Here is a 19,461-nt window from a genome sequence, read left to right on the forward strand (position 1 = left end):
TAGGATACAGAAGGACCTAGACCAATTGGAAGATTGGGCCAAAAGGAATCTGATGAGGTTCAATAAGGATAAGTGCAGGGTCCTGCACTTAGGATGGAAGAACCCAATGCACAGCTACAGACTAGGGACCGAATGGCTAGGCAGCAGTTCTGCAGAAAAGGACCTAGGGGTGACAGTGGACGAGAAGCTGGATATGAGTCAGCAGTGTGCCCTTGTTGCCAAAAAGGCCAATGGCATTTTGGGATGTATAAGTAGGGGCATAGCGAGCAGATCGAGGGACGTGATCGTTCCCCTCTATTCGACATTGGTGAGGCCTCATCTGGAGTACTGTGTCCAGTTTTGGGCCCCACACTTCAAGAAGGATGTGGATAAATTGGAGAGAGTCCAGCGAAGGGCAACAAAAATGATTAGGGGACTGGAACACATGAGTTATGAGGAGAGGCTGAGGGAGCTGGGATTGTTTAGCCTGCAGAAGAGAAGAATGAGGGGGGATTTGATAGCTGCTTTCAACTACCTGAAAGGGGGTTCCAAAGAGGATGGCTCTAGACTGTTCTCAATGGTAGCAGATGACAGAACGAGGAGTAATGGTCTCAAGTTGCAGTGGGGAAGGTTTAGATTGGATATTAGGAAAAACTTTTTCACTAAGAGGGTGGTGAAACACTGGAATGCGTTACCTAGGGAGGTGGTAGAATCTCCTTCCTTAGAGGTTTTTAAGGTCAGGCTTGACAAAGCCCTGGCTGGGATGATTTAACTGGGAATTGGTCCTGGTTTGAGCAGGGGGTTGGACTAGATGACCTTCTGGGGTCCCTTCCAACCCTGATATTCTATGATTCTATGATTCTACCTGAAAGGGGGTTCCAAAGAGGATGGATCTGGACTGTTCTCAGTGGTAGTTGATGACAGAACAAGGAATAATGGTCTCAAGTTGCAGTGGGGGAGGTTCAGGTTGGGTATTAGGAAAAACTTTTTCACTAGGAGGGTGATGAAGCACTGGAATACGTTACCTAGGGAGGTGGTGGAATTTCCTTCCTTTGAGGTTTTTAAGGCCTGACTTGACAAAGCCCTGGCTGGGATGATTTAATTGGGGATTGGTCCTGCTTTGAGCAGGGGGTTGGACTAGATGACCTCCTGAGGTCCCTTCCAACCCTGATATTCTATGATTCTATGATTCATTCCAGTCTTAGGGAGACCATATCCTCTCACTGTACTCCCACCTCTGTCTGCATCTCTTGTGTTTTGTCAGATCCTTAGCCTGGAAACTCCCTGAGGTAGAGCCATCTTTTTGTCCTGTTTGTTCAGGCCCTAGCATAAGGGGATCCTGGCTCAGGACTGGCACTCCCAGGTGCTGTGGTAACTGGCCAGCATTCACTGCTTCTTTACAGACAGCTGGTCACTTTCAAAACTAAAAAGGATTGTTTTCATTTTATTTATTTCACCTTTGGCCCCACTTCCAATTCCATCCAAGTCAGGGGACCTGGGTCCAGCACAGGCCCCGTTTGTAGTGAAATGGCATTCGGATGCATTCTGTAACCAGGCTAAGACCTTGGCTGTGAGCCTGGAATTCAGATTACAAAATGCAGCTTAGGGCCATGTACACTTAAAGTTTGGTATGGGGTTGTAACTGGGTCATGGCACAATTGTAATTGGCTAGATTGTAATTGTAGGGTAGGCTGGTCTTTCCTCATACCATTAGACCCTGTTCTGCTTTGTTCCACTGATGCACAGACATGCTTGGTTGATGGATGCCTTAATGAAGCTTTGGGAAAGGAGTTGCTTACAATCAGCCATAGACACTTAGTGCACAGTAGGTAAGATATTTGCCCAGTCTAGACCAGGGTCAGTAGGAAGACACAGGAAATACAATGGCAAATGTAGGACCTGTAATTCACCCCTGTTGCAATGCCATTACAGCTAGTGTAGATGGAGCTTTTAACAACCGTGTCATCGATACCAGGTGTTCTCAACCTGGGGAGTTGCAAACAGGTGTCCGTGGGTCATGACCACTCTGCCATTCCCATATTGCTAAATGGGAGAAGAATTCAGGTAGATCTTGGAAAGCCTGGAAGGGGAGATCTACAGTGGGGTGTGTCGCTATGGAAAAGCGAGGTGGAGCATGGAAAAGATTGAGAATTGCAGATCTAGATCTACCCTGAGCAGGGTTAGACAACAAGGTATTCCTGTATTCCATCTAGTCTAGCGCCCTTGGTGAAGCCGCAGTGGTGGTAATGCAGCAGCAGGAGGTTTCGTGAGTGCAGACAAACTTGTGGGGCTGATATAGATTAGGAGGGGAATTGTAGCTAATTTAGTGTCCTCAGATATCTGAGGATAAAGCAAATGTGTGCTTTTGTTTTGCTGAAGGGAGAAGTGTCATAATCAAAAGCTAATGGATGCTGGGCTTTGTGCAACGGAGAGCTGGGTCATTTATGAAACCTGTTGGGATCAAAATTTATTTTCTTTCTACTTGTTTTTAATGTTAAAAAATGAGATTGCCTTGCCCCTGGCAGACTGTGGGCAGCTGGAAATCCAGTAGGACTATGACATCAGATATACTATGCAAAAGCCCTGTGATGAATAGGAAAAGGAAGTAATTTTTATTCAGACTTTTAAAATATTCAGTGAAGTGGGTATTGATTTTGGGTAGCTAGCAAGAGACACCAAATACCAAATTATTTGGTCTGGCTGAGCTGGACTCAACACAGGGCCAGAGGGGTGAGGGGCAAAGGTGACTTTAAGCACTTTTACCCTCCCTGATCCTGAAGCTGGATGGGGCCTGAGACAGTCCACGGCAAAACAGTGTCAGGACCCTCTAATTTACACCCAGCTGCCCATAGCTCAAGGGGGCTCTGGCAGCTAGGAATCTCGGGCATAAGGAGATCCTGGCCACGCTCCCATCTCTCCAGACAGTTCCTTGGTCTCGAGGCTGAAGGGAGCCATTCTGTGCCGCCCAGGGATTCTTACACAAAGGGTCCGGATCCACCATCTGTATACTGTCGCAGGGATGAGAGCCTGGCATCTCTCACTGGGTGCCCAGAATCAGTGGCCACTTTTCAAAATGTGGGCCCTTCATTAACGCCTCAAATTCTGGAATAAGCCCCTTCCATCAGGAACGGAGGTCAGTCCATAGGAGAGACCTCCAACAATTCCTCCAGCCAAACCAACAAAGCCAGAAAAACAAGCAGAAAGGAAATCTTTTTAAAAAGCCTTTTTTGGCCCTTTGTGTGTCATAAACCGGCAAACAAAGGGCACAAACTCATTAGCCCTTTGCTGGTCACCTTTGTTACTGGTGCTGTGCTTTGATAGCTGAGGGGTGGGCTAGGTGGGGGGTTCTTTGGCACATCAGGAAAACTCTCCTGCCAGATCCTATCCCCCAAGTTGCGGGAGATGAATGGGGGGAGTTAACAGTGGAGTGGGGGGATCCCAGATGGGAGAATGGGAAGATCGCTCTTCTCAGCCCTAAATAGCCGTGATTGTGTCCTCTCCACCCTTTCCACCTCATCCGCATGCGCTCGAGCTCACTTTTCCCACTCCTCACCCCACAGCTTGGCCCTGCCTAGGCTCAGCCATTGTCAATAAGACCTGTAGCAAGCTGTACCCTCCCTTTCCTGCCAAGGCCAAAAGCAGGTCATGCCTGCCTCACCCCTCTGCCTCACCGGCATTTATCTCAGTCCTCCCTCCTGCTTCCCCCTTGCCAGGCTGTTTCCCCCTGATTCTGGCTCCTATCCTGCCTGTTAAGGCCAACCTTGGGGCTAATCCCTCTCAATCCGCTGCAGATCCCTGCAGCCAGCGTGACACCTTAGAGCTGCCCTATGTGTGAATGGGCTGGCAGGGCTGAATGGGTCACATGTAGAGGGTACACGTGCAATGGCCAGGGCTCAGTGGGATGGAGAGGAGGGAACGGCCTCCTGGGAGAGTGAGCCTGGCTCACAGGGACTGGGGACATCATCCCCTCCTGCCCTTGCTCCACCAAAGAATGCTCCCTCTCATCATCCCCTCTGACTTCGGCCCACAGCCTCCCCATCTGGCTCCGAGTGGGGTGCTCTGCGTGGTGGCATCAAAGGTTTCCCTGTCTCAAGCCCCCAAGGTCTGGGGGGTCCCAAGTGCATCCCCTTGAGCCAGAGACTCCTCTGTCAGACGTAGTGTCTGACCAGGCCAAAACGGGGACATCCCCTCCTCAGCCCATCCCGCACCTTGCTGGGCGTCCGTCTTCGCTGCCTCACTGCTGGGGGTCTCTTCACCCTCTCCCTGCGATGCTGGGGTGTCCCTCTCCACACGCGCCCCCAGAGATCCCGCCCTTCCCTCTCCCCCTGTAACATGGGGTCCCTCTCTCCCCTGCAGCTGTGGGGCACCCGCCATGGTCGCGGGGCGGACCCCCCCCATGAGAACTGCAGGGAGCCGGGGGCTCCCCCTGGGGAGGTGGCAGCGCTCCCCACCAGCTGACTGGGGCTGCCTGCCCTGACTGAGGGGCGGCTTTGCGGGGGCTCCCCCTGGGGAGGTGGCAGCGCTCCCCACCAGCTGACTGGGGCTGCCTGCCCTGACTGAGGGGCGGCTTTGCGGGGGCTCCCCCTGGGGAGGTGGCAGGGCTCCCCACCAGCTGACTGGGGCTGCCTGCCCTGACTGAGGGGCGGCTTTGCGGGGGCTCCCCCTGGGGAGGTGGCAGGGCTCCCCACCAGCTGACTGGGGCTGCCTGCCCTGACTGAGGGGCGGCTTTGCGGGGGGGAAGGCCTCACTTTCCTGCCCTGGCTGCCCTGCTCTAGCAGGCTCGGGGTCTCTCCCGGCGGCGGGTGGCTGGGGTGACCGTCCCCCGCGGGCTCTGGTTTAGGGCTGCAGATCCCGCGTTGCGGGGCACGTCGCTCCCCGCTCGGCCCGGGGCTCCCCGAGGCGATGCCCCGCCCCGCGCGGGGTGTCTGTCCGCCCGAGGCCCGGGGAGGCAGCCGGCGGCCCGGCGAGTCCTCCCGGCCCAGCAGAGGGAGCGGGCGGGCGCGGCGGCGGCTCGCGGGGCGGCGGCGCGGCGCGGCTCGGCTCGGCCCGGCCCCGGCCATGGCCCGCCTGCTCTTGCCCGTGCTGCTGGGGCAGGTGGCGGCGCTGGGCCCGGCGCTGGCCCGGGTCGAGGTGCTGGCGCTGCGGGAGCCGGGGCAGGCCGCGCCGCGCTCCCCGCCCGCCGGGGGCTACACGCTGCAGGGGGCGCTGCTGGGGGGGCGCCCGGGCCCGGGGCCGCGCGAGGAGGCGACGGAGGGGAGCCTGGTCCTGGTACGGGGGCCCCGGCAGCGCGGGGGGCGGCCCGGCGGGGGCGGCCCACGGGCCTCTCCCCTGTAGGGCAGCGGGCCCAGGCGAGCCCGGGCGGGCCCAGGCGGGGTTTGGCGTTTCGCCTCTGTTCTCTTGGGTGGCCGGGGCGCCCCGGCGTGGCCCGGACCCCGCGGTGTCAGGCGCTGTACAGCCCAGCGCAGAGACGGGCCCCGCCCCGGGAGCAAGCACCGGACCCAGGGGCACAATGGGGCAAAGGGCTGGGCACGGCGGGCCGCGGGCCCAGCCCCCACAGCCAGCCCTTGCCAGGTGTCCGGCAGGCGTGGGGCAGAGGATGCCCCCTGGCTTTGTGGGCGGTAGGTGGAGCCGCGGCCGGGAGTGCGGCGAAGGGGGCACGGCCGCTTTCTCATCAGGCTGCCCTGGGGAGCTGGCTGCTCGGGACTGCGGGCGAGCGGCTGGGCCCGGGCCCGGGCCCGGCGTCGGGCTCGGCGGTCCCCTGACGGCGTTTTCTCCTCCTGCAGGTGGGAGGTGCAGAGCCTGAGCTGGAGGGTGAGGGCAGCTGGATTGGGGTGGTGCCGGTGGGGGAGGAGCAGGCGGAGATCCCGAGGGGCAGCAAGGAGGAGTCCTTCACCGCGGCCGTGGTCAACAAGGTGAACCAGCGCTGCCTCCGTGGGCCGTCCTTGGGCCACAGCAGTGCCCACTGGGAGAGCGGCAGCAGGAGCTTCTCCATGGCATGGCCCCCTGGGTCCCCAGCGCGGAGTCTGGCAGGGGGATTTCCTCCCCATGGGGTCCCTTTGTGCATGCCAGGGTCTCCAGCACCGCGTGCTCCCTATGACAGTGCCCCTTGGGACCCGCACTGTGCCCCAGGGACTCTGGCAGAGGCAACCCTTTTATCCAGTCGGTCCCGTGCTCCCTAGGACTCTGCCTGGAAGCAGAGGATCTTTGCAGCCGCTCAGCGAGGGCAAACTGGAGCCAGGTTACTCCTGTCTTGGAGTGACTTCCTGGAACGCCAGCAGCGGGCTGGAGACCAGGACCCCTCTTATCACCACAGGTTGGCTCACTGAGCCTGAGTCAGAGGGTGACCCTCAGGAAAATCTCCTTCGGGGGTGGGGGTGGGAGGGGAAGGGGGAGGAATGGCTCAGTTGCCCACCCACCCTGTCCTGAGGCTGCTGGGCCAAGCCTCCTGTCTCCTTCCCTTGGCCTCCATGTTTGTGTGTGGTTGATAGCGTGTGCAACTCTGTCTCTCCCTGGCCCTGTGCACTCTCCCCCCACAGATGAAGCGAGCCCTAGTTCTGGGAGCATCGGCCCTGCTCATTCTCGCGCTGAATCAGAACACGATCCGAGAGGTAGGAGCGTCACGCTGGCTCCCCGTGACCCTGTCTTGGGGGCTCAGTGCTGCAGCCTAGCTGGCTCCATGGCCTTGCTGACATGTCTGTCGCTTTCCTCCCTGCTGCAGTTGGATGTGTCCGAGGTGCTCTCCAAGCCCGTGATTGTGATCCAGACCTCAGACAATGTCACCCGGCTTCTCGGGGCTCTGCTACGGTAAGAGACCGCCGGCAGGGATCGGTGGGGGCAGCTGGAGAGTGTCGAGGCCTTGCAGCGGTGTGTGTGTGTGCGTGCACAAGCCCTGTCAAGGGCTTCAGCAAGTGCTGTGTGTGTGATCTTTAGCCCTTGTAGTGTGCGTGCGCACACGCGTTACCCTGAGCTCCAGAAAAGTGTCGGGGGGTGAGCCTTAGCCCCGCACTACCTGTGCAGATATGCACATGCTACCCTGGGACCCAGCCAGGGCTCTGTGTGTTCTCCTCTGCCCCCCTGAGGGCCCTGCCGGCCTGTGTGTGGTGCTATCTGGGCTGCATTGTCCTCCCATTCACGTGTGTCATTCTCAGAGCTGTCCCTTGGGTATGGCGAATCAGGGTGACCTCTCCGGGCACCGCGCTCTGGGGGCCCCTGCGCTTCAGTGTGCGTGAGTCACGCGGGGGGCACTAGGCTAGCCCAGGGGGGTGGGGGTAGGGGCATCCTTGCGCTGCCGAACACTTGCCCAAGGTCACTCAAGGAGTCAGTCCCAGCACTCCATTCTCTTACTGCCTCCCTTTTGCCCTCTGTGGGCACTGGGATGACCACCCTCCATGTGTGTGTCTTGGGCTCCCCATTATTTCCTATGTGGGTTCCATGGCTTCCTGCGGGCTTTTGTGCCATCCTGTGACCCAGGCTCACAAGCCATCCTCTACAGGAGAGGCAGGCTAGGGGGCATTCCTGGGGTACCTCAGCTGCAGCCGAGGTAGCAGGATGAGATTGTGGGCTGAGATCCCCTACCCCACAGAAAGTTGAGCTCCCCTCATAGCGGCATGACAGAGATGCCTGTGCCTAGGGAACCTGCAGGGCTAACGCTGTTTTCAACTTTTGCTAACAGGGGGCTCCGGGTGACAGCCAAGATCACGTATCAAGCGGTGTTGCTGGAGAACCTGGTACGTAGTCTCAGCAGGGAGGGGACAGCATGCGTGCATGCTCAGGCTGGGCTGGGTGCATGCTGGTGCTCTCTGAAGCTCAGACTGGGGAATGTGTGTGATCATAGCATCCTGGCCTTGTGCTTTCTCCAGCCCAGTGTGAAATGGCCTGGCCCGGCTGGCCTTCTGCCCTTTCCCTTGGGAGCTGATTCCACAGCCAGAGACACCTCGATACCCAGTTTATCGGGGTTCCACGTTCCTGAATGTATTTATCCTCAGAGATGGGGAAACACTATCTCCAATTTACAGATGGGGAAACTGAGGCACTGTCACTTGAATGACTTACCCCAGGTCACAGAGCCTGGGGTTGAATGGGGAATTGAACGTATGTCTCCTGAATCCTTGGTCAGTGCCTTACCCACTAGACCGTCCTTCCTTCCATCTCAACACCAAGTTTCCCTTAACTTCACCCCGTTACCCTGCTTTCTGTTCCCTAGGGAGCCCCTGACTAACTGCAGACTCATGTCCTGTTGTCACTTAGCCATGTTATAGACAGACATAGACTCCCTCCTAACTCGTCCGCTTTCACTGCTCTCCTCCAGGGTCCCTTTGCTTTGTCAGGATCTGTCTGGTAAAGCAGTGCCCATTGAGGTGATCAGATGCCAGGCAAGCCACTTAGAGCAGGATCCTGCCCTCCTTGCTCTGTGACATGGTGCTGTCTGTGTATGGCCTGTTCCCAGTGCCATCTTGCGCTGCTATCTCTTGTTGCCCCTGCATGGTCTCACTGTTGCCTCCATGTGTTGGTGTTGCCCTGCCCTATCACTGGCTGATGCATGGTGCTGTGTTTCCTCTGCAGGGAGTGACTCTCACCCTGTGGTCAACCTGCGGCCTGTCCCGGGGTGGGCTGTATGGAGAGTGGCAAGGAGTTATCTGCACGGGCGAGAACAGCTCGCGGGTCCAGGTTTGTGTTGCTACTGGCTGAAGGGTGTCCCTGGGACTCCACAACGACAGGTTTCAGAGTAGCAGCCGTGTTAGTCTGTATTCGCAAAAGGAAAAGGAGTACTTGTGGCACCTTAGAGACTAACCAATTTATTAGAGCATAAGCTTTCCTGAGCTACAGTTTCAGAGAGCACCAACAGTACCAAAGAGGATCCCATCCTATCCTTGGCTGAGATGCAGGTGGGGTTTGCTGGGGGGTGCTGCAGCTGAGCTGGGGAGAATGGAGTCCCAGGCGTGTGCTAATGGCTCCTGTGTGCTGGCCCTGCAGAAGTACCTCCAGCAGCTGTGGAACGCCATCCTGTTCATCGCCCTGATCCTGTGCACAGGTGTGATCGTGCAGGCCCAGCGGCAGTCCCGACAGGGCCAGCCGGACCAGGACACTGAGGTGGGCTCGCTGCTCCTCTCCTCTCCTGTTGGGGACGTGCGGCTGGGAACTGACTGTGTGCTCTGCCTTCCCAGCTGGACCTCAAGCAGCACATCCTGCGGAGGCTGTCGGCACTGAAGACTCGGCGCTATCACCCTGGCAAACACCACTGGAGCCAGGCCCATGACATTGATAGCTGTGCTGTTTGCTTGGACCAGTTCCACAAGAACCAGGTAGAGCCTGGCTGGGGCAAGACGTGCTGGGGTCTTGGGACCAATGCCTTGTGCACCAGCCTTACCAGACTGGTGCTAGGGACAGACACAGGAGGTCTGCGAGAAGCCTGCTAGCCAGTGGCAGAACCTGGGCTGAAAAGTCACAGGCCAGTTAAAGCTATTGCCCCTAAACCATGGGAGAACCTGGGTATGGATTCTCTCTAGGCACAAGAGTTCCCACCTATGTTCAGCTCCATCCCAGTGCTCCCTGTCTGGAGCAGTCCCCAGCCTCTGCCCTCACTTAGCAGACTGCCAGCAGCTCTGCTGTGCCTGCCCTTTTCAGATACTTGTATGGTGGTCAGATGTCTTCCCATGGCCATTTGGACACGCAGGGGACTCCACTCTCCCCAGCTGGCCTATCAGTGCATCCCACTGCAGCAGGAAGGCAGATACTGGGCTACCTGGCTCCCTGCTTTGGCCTGACACGTCTCCGAGGCAGGGTGCTAAGATGGCTGCTGTGATGCATGTATTTGTCCCGGACATTCATTGCTTCGCCTTCTGCCCACAGTGTTTGCGGGTGCTGCCGTGTTCACACGAGTTTCACCGGGACTGCGTGGATCCATGGCTGCTCCTGCAGCAGACCTGCCCTTTGTGCAAGCACAACATCCTGGGTGAGAGCGGAGGGTGGAATTGGAGGGTGGCCCCCTGTACAGCTGCCTGTGCTGGCCCTGAGGCTTCAGGCCTCTCACTGTGATGTGGGCAAAGCCCTGCAAGCTCCTGCCCTGGCTGTGGATTCCTTTGATGCCCCCTCTCCCCCATGACATGCAGAAATGGGACAGACCTAATAAATGAGCCTCATAGCTGGGTAACAGGCTGTCCACACATTGTGGCCTAAATATGAGACCAGGTCTCCCAGCCATTGCCTCCCCAGGCCCCACCTTGGTGATCTCAGCATGCTTGCAGTAGGGGGTCTGGGAGGTTTGGAGGATGTGGGCTCTGGGGGAGGGGTGCAATGTCTGGGGGGGGCTCTGGGAAGATGTGTTAAGTACACAATAACTGCATCCTTGGCTTTAGAATCCCGTGGCAGCTTCTCGCCCTGTTTTCCCTAGGGAGAGCTCATTGGCAGTGAAGGGGTTACTGACCCTCCAGTGACACCCCTCTTGATCTCCCTTCCAGGTAACTGCTGCGGTGAGAGCTAGCTGGCCTATGGACATGGTGCGGGGACAGAGCCACCTACACTCCAGGGGCTGGGGGGTGCCTGTTGGAGGGGGCTGGGGACACCAGGAGTGTGGCTCCATCAGCAGAGCAAGTGGCTGAGCAGGGGGAAGCAGCAGCACTGTGCATGTGTCCCCAGGGCTGGGCAGACCCCCAGGGCTGCGTGCTCAGCTCAGCAGTTATCCCCAGGCAGCTGAGAGTGGGAACCTGAGCACTGGGGTGGGGAAAAGGTTCTGCTCCCTTTAGAGTGCACTCAGACAGCCTTGTTTGGCAGGGGTAGAAGGCAGGGTCAGTGTAGGGATGGATGAGGTCAAATTGTGCGCTGTCTTAAATCCATGCAAGCCCCCTGAGACTAGGGAGGGCAGAACTTTGCCTCTGAGTATGTGTGTAGGGGGTGGGGGTGCATCTGGGCAGCTGATCTGTCGATATTAGTGTAGCGTCTTTGGAGGGGTAGGGGTTGTGGGGGCTGGTAAAATAAGCTAAGGAGGCACCTGAGACCCGCTCAGGGGAATAAGGAGGGGATGCCAGACTTCTTAGGCAAAGTCTTAAAGGGTTAGTGGGGAAGCTTCAGCTACCATGGGAGAGGCTGGTGCAAGCACTTTGCTGTAAGCTGATTTCCCTGTGCTCCCTGGGGCAGGCTAGTCTGCCCCCGCCCAGTGCTCTTAAGGGACTTACTCTCTCCTTTTATAAATCTCTATTTTCTATACTCCCATGGCTGCTGCTAGGAGCCCCTGGGCTGGCTCAGCTCTCAGTTACTCCTTGGCTATCTCAGCAGGGTGGCCTGGGTGTCGCCAAAGGCAACACTGAGCCCCTCTCATCCCTCACAGGGTGTTGGCCCACACCTGGAGCAGGGGAGTGGGCCTGGAAGCTGCATTGATCTGCCATGTTTTGATGTGCTTCCCTTCTCACTGGCCCTTGGGAGATCACCTTGCTGGAGGGCAGGGGCAGGAAGTGGGGAGGGTTTGAATGCTTGCTTTATTTATACTAATTTATTAGAGAGAATGGCATGAGGTAGCTGCAGGGGCAGAACAATATCTGTGGATGTGTTGCAGTGTCCAGCCCTTTGCTGGGAGTCCTGGCTGGCTCCCAGCCCCACTCAGCAGCCAGAGGTTGCTGGATTCGATGCACTGTACCTGTCTGTAAAGCTGCCTGCGCTATTAAATCTAGAGCAAGGAGAAACCTGCACTGCTCTTGTTGCTGTTTCTTTTACGGAACAATCCAGCACTGATTCCCCCTCCTGCTCCCTGCATAGGTTCAGTTTCCCTCTGCCTGGCTAGCAAGCCCCTTTCTCTCCTAGTCTCCTACTGCCATTTAGAAAGGGTCCCTCCCAAGATAGCAGAGAAGCTGAAAGGGGCGTGTATCATGGAAAAGAGCCTGGCTTGATCCTTGCTGTGAGTTCAAGGCGGTGCCCTGGTTACTGCCTGGCTGCAGGTTCAGGGGCCAGAAAAATACTAGGGTATGGTATATACCAGACAGTAGTCTTTGCTCACAGCACAGGGATAATCTGATCTCCAGGTTGGACACAGCAGTCCAGTAACTTGCCAGAGGATGGATGTGGCCAAGGTGTTAGCAGAGCTCAAGAGGCCCTGACTCCCAGTCCTATGCTTAGGCTGCTAGCCCATGCCTCTCTCCTAGAGCAAACCTTTGGGCACATAGCCAGCTCCCTTTGCCTCCCCCAGCTTCATCTGGATGTGCAAATATACCTACCCAAGGGCCACATTGGTGAGGACTACAGGAACCTGCATGCAATGCAGCCTGGCTAGTCTGATGAAGGATCATGGATTTCAAGGTCAGAAGGGACCGTTAGGATCATCGAGGCTGTCTTCTGCCTAGTATCGTGCAGAGAATTCCACCAGAAGCCCACTGCATGCTGGGTCCTCTAGTTTTCCACAGGGTGCATGACATGACTTAAGCTGGGGAGTGTGGGATGTAGTATAGAATGCAGTGGCATGGGCTTAGTCCTCTAGACTGAAGTTAATGAACATCTGCTGAGCCTCGATTTGGTTCAGTTTTTACACGTCTCCACTGCTGATGAATCTTATTGTGGGTTCCAATGACACTTAGTCTCCCTCAGTCCAGTAAATTGGTGCTATGGTGTGAGATATGAAACAGGCTCATGCTCCCTGCAGATGCACAGAGTTCTCCCTGCTGCTAATCTGTGCTGTTATCCAGATCAAGGAGGCATGTCACCCTTTGCTTTAAAAGCCCTCGGACAAACAGTATTGCGGGATAAAGGTGGGAGGAGAAATTGCACATGCAATTTCTTAAGAGGGTGTTGACCAGCATAAATTAGGTGGTGGGAAGTATAATGAAGTAATTGTCAGAGGCTCTTTAAGGAATGGCTAAGCTTAAATGTAAAATACTAGTTTATTAACAGCACTGTCCTCTCTCTGGGAACCATGCCCTTTCCCTGCAGGGGCAAGGACAGTCTGATCTAAGCTAGTCTTTCATATCTAACTTCTTGGAGCCTAACTTGTAACAGAGCCATTGAAAAGGAACAGAACAGTGTATGCTGTCAATGCCCACTGGAATTGTTATATAGCAGTCACTCAATACAGTCCTTCCTGTTCTCCCCACCCCTTTTCTTGCAGTCATTTGCCAACTGCAATCTTACTGGTTAAAAGTCTTAACTCTTGAATCTTTTACTGAAACTCAACTCCCTGCTGTTTCCTCCTGCCCTTGCAGCACACCATGCTGTCAAAACCCAACCAGGATGTGGCAGGGGTTTGCAGCAAGCGCTAGATGTTAAACCACAGGAGGGGGGGGTATGATCCAGGCTGTGATGGAGCTCTTGATTCCTAGCTCCCTAAGGAGGAAGAAAAGTCCCTCTTGTGTCTGTACAAAATGGGGCAGTTCCTATGTGGGAATGGAAGATGTCTCCTGCTGGAAGGTGGGAAAGCATACAGCCTTTTGTATGGGTTCTGTCTTCATGAGATCCTCTGGATCCCTGAGAGGATCCCTCAGTCCTTGCATCCTTCCCACCTCTTCCTGGGCAGCCTCCCTCACAGCAGCCATCCTGCTGCTCCGGGAGGTCCGGCTGGTTTTCCTTGTGGAGCTGCCAATGCTCCTTCCTCCACCAAAGGAGATGCTGTTTGCAAGGCGTGGCGTCCCCCACAAGCTGACTGCCCTGACTCCAGCAGGTGGCCCATCCCAGTTAGGGAACAGGCGAGTGGCAGAGAAGCCCTGGGCTCCCATGTGGCACAGCCCTTTTGCAGCTCTGTCACTGTCACAGACAGTAGCCCTGCACTCGGAGGGAGCCTTGGGGAAGAACAGTAAATGGCTTTATTTGTGTCCTTGGCTGAACACCTCCAGCAGGGGTTGCTCTCCTGGAGTTCTATTTCCGGTGATTCCTAGGGCTGTGAGCTGAGAGGCCCTGGACTCTGGCTGTGCTGCCTTTCCCTTTCAGTCTGGCATAAATGCTGATGGCCGAGTTCTCGGCTGGAAGGGAGACGCAGGACATTGCCTTCCACGTGGCCTCTGCAGAGGATGGCTTTGGCTGGTTGCTTGGCGGTCTCTGGAGGGCCATGCTCTGGCTGCTGGCTTGGCCACTCGCAAGCCGGTGGGGTACTGTACTGCTTGGAGGTCTGTGTGCGAGGTTAGAGTTGCTGTAGGAGATGTAGGACAAGGCATTGGAGATGCAGCCCCTGAGGCAGGGAAAGTCTCATAAAAACATAAGAACAGCCCTACTGGGTCAGACCAAAGTTCCATCTAGCCCAGTATCCTGTCTTCCGACAGTGGTCCGTGCCAGATGCCCCAGAGGGAATGAACAGAACAGGCAATCATCAAATGATCCCTCCCCTGTTGCTCATTCCCAGCTTCTGCCAAACAGAGGCTAGGGACAGCAGTGTAGCGAGCGGGGCAGCGGCCGCTTTCCCACCGAGCAGAGGTGGTGCCTTTTTAATTTTTACTCACCCAGCGGCAATCCGGGTCTTCGGGGGCGGGTCAGACGGCGCTCCGGGTCTTCAGCAGCACCCACTTGTACTCACCCGGCGGCGCTCCGGGTCTTCGGCGGCACTGAAGGAAACCCCCTCCCCCCCCCGAAGACCCGGAGTGAGTGAAGGACCTGACGCTGAAGACTCGGAGCGCCGCCGGGTGAGTACAAGCGGGTGGCTCCTTTTTTTTTTAATCTCCGCTCTCCGTTTTCTCTACCTGGCTACGCCACTGGCTAGGGACACCATTCCTGCCACGTAAAGTCTCCATGCAAACCAAGCCCTGCAGCTGCTTGCTGGGGGTCGAGGGGGGGGGAGGTTTAGAGCAGGCCTGCTCACCCTGTGGAAGCCTTGTGGAGGTCCATCATGCCGTCCTTGGAGCCAGTCCTGGAGGAGGAGTGAGCCCAGAGCTGGGTCTGTGGGATGAACTGGGGAGAGGAGAACTCGGGGTTAGAACCTCCCTGGTCACTGCTTGATGCTGGGAGCTCCCCCTGCATCCACAGGAAGCCATGGCTGGGATGCATCAGAAAGAATATTCCTCCCCATCATGCACCTCGTTCATGGCGCTATCATGGCTGGTGTCTGTCGGGGACTGACTCAGAACTGGATGGGTGGCATCTAGGCCCCAAAGGTCTCCAGTGCTTGTGGGTGCCTGTGTTATCTAGTGTCAAGTGCTTTCCTTGCTCTGGGCCCAAGGAGCTCCAGGGTGTGGGGAAAGTCTCTCCTACCATCTCTCTGGGGAGAAACCACTCCATTCTGGGCTTAGTCTGCTCCCAGCTGGAGGCCGTGGCTTTGAATGCTCCTGTTCGATGATTGGAATGGGCTGGGCCATCGAGGAAAGGGCCTTGAGCTGACGAGATGACTGAAACTCGGCCTTGTGTAGAGGGCCAGCCCAAGGCCTGTGCTTCACTGGTCCAGAGACGTGGGGCTAATTCTGCTGGGTCACCCCAGCAGGGTGGGACCAGTGCAAGAGACGCTGTCTGGACACTAGATGGAAACTGGTCTCAAGAATAGACCTTTACTGTTATTCTTGTCTACACAAACCAAGTTCGCAGCAAGCCTGGTGTCAATCTCCCTTGCATTAGCCCACCATGCACTGAGCGCCCATGTGCACCCTGCTGCTCTGGACTAACTGTTCCACAGAGAGCTCTGATTCACTCCTGTTTCCGTGCAAGAGAGATCAAAATGGACTATGGAGTTTGTGCGCAGCAGGCTAGGGCGAGGTAGATTCACACCCTGACTTGCTGCCAACTTGGGCCTGGGCTACACCTAAAATTAGATCGACCTAGCTACAGCACTCAGGGCTGTGAAAAATTTTGCACTCTGTGCACAAAATTAGGCCAATGCATCTAGGTCAATGGAAAAATTCTTCCATCGACCTAGCTACTGCCTCTTGGAGAGATGTCTTAATTACCTCAATGGAAAAGCTCCTTCTGGCGACGTAGGAAGCTTCTACGCGACAGTGGCAGAACTGCCATGCTGTAGCTGTACCGCTGTAGCTGCTGAAGTGTAGGCATGACCTTCATGTTCCTTTCAGCAAGCCCCAAGCCTGACTGCTGTGGCCCATGACTGAACCCCAGAGCCTCCCCACAGCTGTTGTGCTGGGATCATCTCCAGGAAGAAGCTCCAAAAGGCCCAAGCTTTTCTTTCAGCTAGGACTTAATTCTTAGCAGCTGTGAGCATCTCCCAGCAGTGGTGCGCTAGGAGCAGGGTGCTACCATTGCAGAGCTTGTCACCTCTTCAAACATGCTGTACCTACCTCCCCACTGCCTTGCTCCTTATCCACTGCAAATGGGTGTGAAATGCTCCCACTCTGGTAGCATTTGGCACTGGTGAAAGTGACAGCGTAAGGTGCAAGCCAATGGTGAGTCAGGCCCGCTGAGTCTCATGCCTTCAGCCTAGTGGTTGCTCTTTTAACGAGAATGTTAAACCAACCCCTCCTCAAGGAGGCACTCTACACAACACATAATGCAACTGTGGCCTGAGGGATGGTACAGGCTCGGAGAGCAGCAGAGAAGCAGAAAATATCTTGCTAGAAAATATCTTACATTAATATTCTTCTGCCCTGGTAATCGAGCTAAGGAACCCTTAATCACTAGGCTTGACTAACATGCAACTCCATCATCTGGTTGCAGTAGCCTTTCCCAGGAGTAGGGCTCAGGTTTGAGTTGAAAAGTGGGAGGGCTTAAATGAGAGGGGTGACCGTCCTATGTGCAATTACTGGGAGGGGCCCAGTCTGGCCAAACCTGGTAGTGTTATTTATTTGTATTGGTGTAGCACTGTCCTGGGCCTGCACTGCTCCAACAAGGGGATCTCTAACCCAAGATTTACAAGCAAGTAACGATGAGGGCCAAGTGTACAGCAATAAGGGCTGCTGTAGGGTGTGACTGGGGGGTACTAGTAAAGTTGGGCAGAGAGGTCAGGATGGGAAGAGCAGGAGAAGAGCATTAGCTTTCTCTACAGTTCTAGTAACAGCTCCTGTCTTACTGCTCCCTGCCCCAAGGGGTGATATTAATTCCTCACTTTTGTGAGTTCCAAAGGAGATCACAATTAAAGCTCAGTCAAATGGACAAGCCCCCCAGCAGTGCTTCTCTAAAGGCCTGGACAGATCCCCCTGCCCCCATGGGCTTTGGGTCAGGCGCTGTATGTGTCTTCGCTGCACTCCAGACATGGGTTTTCCTTGCTGTTTGTCTCTGTGATCGCAGAGCCCAGGATCGGCCACAGGGAAGGACCCCAGAGCCCCCCTGTGATTGCAGAACCCAGGATTGGCCGCAGGCCCACGTGAAGAACATTAATACAGAAGTCGCTCTCTGGAACAGGCGCCATGCTCAGCGGAGAGCCTTGCTCCCACCGAGGGCCATGCTGGGGAAGTAACAATAGAGATTTCCAGACTTGGGTTATTCTTCAGGAGACCTCAGTCCAAACACAGGGGCTCTTTAGATCCCGTTTTCCAGCTGAGCCAGCTGTCGAGCAAGGAAGTTCTGTGACGTCTACCCAAGGCCTCACAGCAGTTCTGGCACAGTCCAGCAGTCTGCACTCATTTCTGTTTTAAATTAGAGCCCGGACTCCTACTGGTTCTACAACTGTGCTCTTGTTACTAGACTGCATTGCCGCAAGGGGGAACAGAATGGGGCATATAAGCCTCACTGAGAAGTACAGGGAAGCAGCATTAAACCTACAGCTGTAGAGAACAGAGGTACTGGGATTAGTCCTGGAGCACAGGCTGTATGAAAACAGTCCTGAGGTTCTAGCCCCCAAGAACAGTGGAGGTGTAGTCCCTCAGCCCCCACAGGGATCACGGGATGGATCGTCTATTCCTCAGCCTCCAGGAGCCATGGGACATATCTCCTATTCCCCAGACCCAAACAGGACGGGTCTCCTATTCCCCTGCCCTAAACTCTACTGGGAGTGGGATGTGTCCTAAGTCTCCCATTTGTACAGTCTCGAGAGAGTACAGGATAAGCCACAATCCCCCATCCCCAAAGTCTAGAGAGACCATGGGATTGACATCCAATCCCTCTGCTTCAGGGTCCCAGGGGCCATGGGATGGGTCACAGACCCTCCATGCCCAGTAGGGACCACATTGTTGCACTGACCCCCTATTCTGCCTGCCTTGCCAACTGTCTATTGATAGCAGCTGGCCCCCCTTGCACTGAGAGGTGCCCTCTCCACCTGTGGCTGGGGTCAGACTCACCCTTAAAGCTCCTTGCTGGGCCGCCTCTTTCATTTTGGCTAGTGTGGTCCTGAGTCGCGAGTTCTCTTCCTCCAGGATGCTAATTCGGATGTTGTTCGCCTGCAGCTGCTTTTCCATGTCATCAGTGATGTTCCCAGTGCCTGCAATGAAACAGGATTCCCCTTCACAATGGGGCAAGGGGAGTGGGTGTGCACAAATCATCTGGATACAGCAGGGCTGGCACATACATGCATGCATGTCCGTCCCTAACTCCTCCTGAGAAGGACATCCCCCTTCACCTCCTGGCACAGACAGCCCTAGAGCATGTGCAGGTAACCGCTAGTAATGCTGTAAAGCAAGAGCAGACTGGCTGGTCGAGTCCTTTCATGTAGTCTAGGGATGATAATTATGCCACAAAAGCAGCAGGCCAGTTAAAAACGAAAGGCACAGACATTACAGGGCCAAAGCAGAAAGGATGCAGCAAGGGTAGCGAGAAAGCTGTATTCTCCTTAACCAGTATGTGATTCCTCTGGTAACTAAAGCAATCACTTGCGGGTGCAGGGTCTGTGCTGTGTGTAAGGCAGTGGGAAAATAGAGGAGGAGAACGGAGGAGTGGGAGACCAGCCTCCAGCCAGTGACTTGCCCATGGGTACAAAGCTAGTAAGAGAAATCATGCCCTCGGGGCAGCAGGTCGCAAGCCACATGACACAACCCTCCTGTGATGGCGTGTTGACCCCACACCACCATTGAAGGGGTTATGGTGGCAAGGGATGCCAATTAGCCATAGGCTGCACCTGCGAGGGAGCTAACTGCCAAGGATTCTACTTGAGAATGAAGCTCACCTGGGCAGGAGTGGGTGGGGGCTTCTACAAAGCTGAGGCCACCAGAGGCGGCAGGGAGATGAGTCTGCTGATGCACCCCCGATACAAGGGGGAGAGCAGGAGCCTGAAAAGGCAGCACAGGAAGCCGTCCAGGGAAGGAGCAGTAAAGTCCAAGAGAGCACAGACCTGGACTGCTGGTTTGAGGGTCCCTGGACTAGAACCTGGCACAGAGGGTGGGCCTGGTTCCCCTACCAGCTACTGTGGGAGTAGAGATGGTGACTGCCTGAGACTTTGTGGGAAGAGACTGATGAGGCCCTGGAAGGGGAGGATGATGGTGACTTGGCTGGAGAGAGGCTACAGCTCCTGATAAGCGAGAGAGAGGCTATAGATCAGTGGTCCCGAATGTGGTGCCCGTGGGCGCTGTGGCATTTATGTGCACCCGCCGTCAGGACTGGCACCAAGGAACAAAGAGGAGAGGAACTCATCTGCCGGAGAACCTGCCACCGAAATGCTGCCGCTGAGCGTTTCCCGCAGAGAAGCAGCCACTGAAATGCCGCCGAGGA

At 55.9% G+C, this 19,461-nt stretch overlaps 2 protein-coding genes across 5 annotated transcripts in view; one reads left to right on the forward strand and one right to left on the reverse strand.

The window, feature by feature from the left end:
* The first annotated feature begins 4,799 nt into the window (after positions 1–4,799).
* Positions 4,800–11,660, forward strand: RNF215 (ring finger protein 215). Of its 4 annotated transcripts, XM_073312778.1 has the most exons (10): positions 4,867–5,247; positions 5,763–5,891; positions 6,516–6,587; positions 6,698–6,783; positions 7,652–7,706; positions 8,542–8,646; positions 8,953–9,069; positions 9,144–9,281; positions 9,829–9,931; positions 10,437–11,660. In XM_073312778.1, the coding sequence occupies exons 1-10, from the start codon at positions 4,882–4,884 to the stop codon at positions 10,457–10,459; spliced, it is 1,194 nt and encodes a 397-aa protein (XP_073168879.1). In that variant the 5' UTR covers positions 4,867–4,881; the 3' UTR covers positions 10,460–11,660. The 4 variants fall into 4 exon arrangements, with proteins under 4 accessions (XP_073168882.1, XP_073168881.1, XP_073168878.1 ...); XM_073312777.1 differs by having other exon boundaries at positions 4,864–5,247; positions 9,829–11,660; XM_073312781.1 differs by lacking the exon at positions 8,953–9,069 and having other exon boundaries at positions 4,800–5,247; positions 9,829–11,660.
* Positions 8,759–19,461, reverse strand: part of LOC140898646 (coiled-coil domain-containing protein 157-like) — a 30,158-nt gene continuing 19,455 nt past the window's right edge. Inside the window, exons 8-10 of the mRNA XM_073312776.1 lie at positions 18,099–18,238; positions 14,744–14,832; positions 8,759–14,119 (exon numbers count right to left, since the gene is read on the reverse strand). Of these exons, the coding sequence (XP_073168877.1) occupies positions 13,810–14,119; positions 14,744–14,832; positions 18,099–18,238 (539 nt within the window). The 3' untranslated portion in view covers positions 8,759–13,809. The remainder of the gene's footprint in view (positions 14,120–14,743; positions 14,833–18,098; positions 18,239–19,461) is intronic.

The sequence above is a fragment of the Lepidochelys kempii genome, chromosome 15, assembly GCF_965140265.1.
Source record: "Lepidochelys kempii isolate rLepKem1 chromosome 15, rLepKem1.hap2, whole genome shotgun sequence".
NCBI classification, from domain to species: Eukaryota; Metazoa; Chordata; order Testudines; family Cheloniidae; genus Lepidochelys; species Lepidochelys kempii.